Raw genomic sequence first — 4281 nt, 5'->3', positions numbered from 1 at the left:
TGTTAATCCAATTAGTCACAACTATGTCTCTATCTTTTGGGAGTTATCTGCTCCTATGCTCAAAACAAAACATCTCCCTAGTTGGATCTGATAGACGATATATCAGTCTTTCAAACGATTTGTTTATTTCGAATTAGACTAAAGACATGTTTAAGTTCATTTACTAATACAAATTATCTTTCTCTATTACGATTTGACCACGTAATACTGCTTAGTATTAGCTAAATGTTAGATAACCAGTGAGTCAATATTTGCTTCCATTTTGTTTTGCATGGAAAACATTGAAGACTATATACAAAGAGTATTCATGTAATTATTAAATATTTTTATTTAATCAATTTATTCAAAAAATATAAACAAACAAAAGGAGTATACTACACTTAATATACTAGATCCAAGAAACCCAAATCCCACTCTTTTCCATCCGCACTCGTCAACATTTGCACCCAGCAATCTCTCATTAAAAGATAAAGCCAACCAATCAGTATCACTTGAGTCCCACATATCATCCCAAATCCCCACATTCGCCTTATCTCCAATTTTTCAATAGAAGTCCGGCGTCAACCTCCTTATAGCCATACACAAACTCATGCAAATCAACGACGGTTTGTCAAGTGTCCTCGGCCAAGTTAAATAGTTTGATGTCTTGGAAGCCAAAGTCCTCCCATGCATTTTTGGCTTGCGCGTAATCTCCCATGCAAGAATAACCCACCCTCAATCCTCACTTCTGCCAGCCCATCAAAACCCGCGCATGATACTCCGAGTACTATCAATTATAGAATTTTACATTAAGAAAAAAAAAAAAGGGCCTCCCACCGCATAAGTTTATAACTGAAATGCTGGAAAGTGTAGCTTTATAATGCTTGACGCATCATTTTATCGAGATTTTGGGTGCCATTTGGACTTCCATAGAGCATAAGGAGCCGCCATAGTTTAAGTCGCTTGGCAGTCTGATTTTACTTGAAGCTTTAACTTCAATGACCACATGTATATATATATATATATAAACAATAAAGTGGCTATCGACGTGACTCCAAAGCAAACAATACCGGAAAACCTAACTTGCCTTGTGATACAAGCCAAACATCTATGGCCATTGTCATCTTCCTCCCACCAAATTATATAATAATCATTGATTTTATTATGTATCCTATATACCCATTTCCGCCGCTTAAAAATTCCTGCTAATGAACCCAAATAATTGCACCTATGGCCCCTCTCATCAATCAATCGCCATTGAATCCGTTGAAATATCAGTTCAAAATCTCATTAAAAACTGGTACAAAAGGCAGCAATGGCAACACATTTTCAACCCAAGTTCATCATCACCATCAAGCAAAGCACCCTGGAGAAATCACTTAGCCAAATTCCTTGAATCGGTTCAAATCCGGATTCTCGCAATATCATTGCTTCTTTTCGACCTCATTCTCACTACTCTTGAACTATCATCAACCTTAGTTTCCTGTAGTAAAACCATAGAGAAATCTTGGTTTCATTGGGTGGGGATTTCCATCCTGACGTTGCTTTCAACTAAGATTGCGGCTCTAGCGGTGGCGCTTGGCATCGGTGGGTTCTTAAGAAGGCCAGGCTATGTTGTTGACGGTGTGGTTGTCATCGGGGCGTTGGTTCTGGAAGCTGTTTGGGAGGCGAAAGGCGGAGGGTTGCTTGTGGTAGTGAGTTTATGGAGGGTAGTGAGGGTGGTGGAAAGTGCTTTGGAGTTGAGTGATGAAGCTATTGAAGCACAAATTGAAGCTATCGTTTGCCAGTTTGAAGCACTCCGAGTTGAGAATTCAAGGCTTTTGGACACCATTTCTCGACAGAATCAGATAATTGAGACGCTTGAGAAAGAAGTTGATCAATATAGGCATGCTTCTGATCCTATTGAAGTGGTCGGTATTGTACCCAAATCAACCAATTTTAATCCCACTTTAAATTAAAACAAGTCAAGGCCGGAGGGAAACCGAGCAGGCAGGTGCTTTGATCATTTTAGTACTTAGAAATATTTTACATTATCATGTAATCCTTACTTTTTCATTTCGGTTTCATTCGCGGTATTTAATATAATAAATTTTAGGGTGTTTAAAATTACATTTCAATTATCAACTTTAAAAAGTTATATAATAGTCATTAACGTTATTAAATTGTTATATTTTTATCACTCGGCTATTAACTTCGATTAAAAAGAAGTAAACTTACACCTTTCACAGGGTTAATAGTTAATTTAGTCCTAGAACTATAGTTAAAAATTATTTTCATATTTTTAAAATTTTCTTAACAATAATTGTAAAAAATTTTAAAATCTTAGGCTAAAATTATTAAAAACAATTTATAAAAATAATTAAAATATAATTTTATTTAAATACGTATAAATATAAAAATTCTTAAAAATAAAAATAAAAACTTTTAAATTAACATTTCTTGCAATTTTTATTATATAAAAATTTACTTTTAGCTATAAATAAAACATATATATTTTATTATATAAAATTTCAAGTCAATATTTTAATTTTTAGCTATAAATAATACATATATTATTTTTAATTATCTGGGAAGAGTGGAGTCAATGCCGATATGCATGAAAATGAGAACAAAAATGCAAAGAAAGATGAAGATAAAGAGAGTGTAAAACAACAAAGCAAATGAAAAACAAATAGGATCAAAGTGAATGGGTATTTAAATTTTTTTTTGTGAAAGTTCAAAGACTAAATTTTTATGAGATTGGATGTGGAAAAATTAGCTGCAAAATTTACAATTATTTAATTATTGATTTTATATAATTTAATTATTTATTTTACATATATTTTACAAAATTTACAATTATTATTAAGAAAATCTTAAAAATATCAAAATTATTTTTAACTATAACTTAGGGGCCAAATTAACTATTAACCTTTTGAATTAAGGTGCAATGTTACTTTTTAAGAGAATTATATTATATTAAAATAAATATATTAATTATATATATTTATATTAAATAACTAATCCAATAACAATTCTACCTATTACCCAAAACTTTTAAAAAATATCTTACCACTATCATTAAACAACATAGAATTTGCACATTACTTTGCCATAAATTGTGTAATAAAATATATATAGCCAATAATACACAACACCTATACTTAATTTATGCATTTTGCATTTGTGTCAAATCTTTGTTGGGGACATATGGTGGCTTGTGAACTTCCTAAAACTGAAAATTGCCTAATTTGGGCTCAAACCTTCCTATAATATATATACTGGTTTTTTTTTAATCCTGTAATGCTTGTGTCGTTGTTGGTCTACTTTATAAAATTGTTATTATTTAAATATAATTAAAAATATTTAATAGTCACAATCATCAAAAATGCTTTAAATTTATGTAAAATTTTAATTTTAATAATATATTTTTATTTGGGTTTTAAAATATTTATTAGAAAATTGTATAAACAGTATTTTGAACTTTAAAAGCTTTCTAAATTATTTTAAAATGCAGTGTTTCAAATTTGAAACTTTAAAATGCATAAATATTTAATTATTTTTATTTTCTAAGCATTAAATATAAAATAGTTTAATAATTTAAAATTTATTTTAAATCGAATGTAGAAATTTTATTTTAAAACATTTTAAACAACAATTTAGTTTTAATATTATTATTAAAGTGATATTTCAATTTTATTTTTAAAAAATTAGTTTTCAACATTTTAGATTAAAAATATTATATGGTTGCGAATATATTTTAGAAAGTAAGTAAAGGAAAACTTAAAAACTTGTTTGAAGTAATCAATAATGGAAAAAAAAGAAGATAAATTTCAAATTTTATAATAAATGTGGAGACGGAATAGAGGTGTCCATGGGCCGGGTTGGGCCCAAAAAATTTTTCAGCCCGCTTCCTAGGCCTGGACTTGGCCCGACCCGAAATATGGGCTTGAGATTTTGTCCAGGCCCGGCCCGGAGAAAAAATATGGAATCCGAGCCCTGCCCGGCCAGTTTTTTAATTAAAATTAAAATTATATTTTTATTAAAATTGTATCAAATTATATTTTTTTTGTACTAGTCAACATTTTGTAAAATCTAACATTTTGCTAGTAAAATTATTAATTGTTAATTGTATTAATTGTTACTAAAATTATCAAATTATATCAAATTATTAATTATTAATTGTTACTTATTGAACAAATAATCAAGTCATGATTTCAAAATTCTAAAGCGTTTAAAACCTTGCAGGACTAAACTTACAAATTTACAAACAAAAACTCTTGAAAATTATCTTCAAAAAAAGAACGGTCAAATGCTGCAATT

The 4281-nt window shown here is 29.6% G+C and overlaps 1 protein-coding gene across 1 annotated transcript; it reads left to right on the top strand.

Moving 5' to 3' along the window:
• The first annotated feature begins 1156 nt into the window (after positions 1-1156).
• Positions 1157-2088, top strand: LOC105766199 (uncharacterized). The gene has a single exon (XM_012585571.2). The coding sequence runs from the start codon at positions 1188-1190 to the stop codon at positions 1935-1937; it is 750 nt and encodes a 249-aa protein (XP_012441025.1). The 5' UTR covers positions 1157-1187; the 3' UTR covers positions 1938-2088.
• The last annotated feature ends 2193 nt before the right edge of the window (positions 2089-4281 follow it).

This window comes from Gossypium raimondii, chromosome 5 (genome assembly GCF_025698545.1).
Source record: "Gossypium raimondii isolate GPD5lz chromosome 5, ASM2569854v1, whole genome shotgun sequence".
NCBI lineage: Eukaryota > Viridiplantae > Streptophyta > Magnoliopsida > Malvales > Malvaceae > Gossypium > Gossypium raimondii.
Note: the sequence above shows the minus strand (reverse complement) of the source record. Positions and strands in the feature narration are given on the sequence as shown.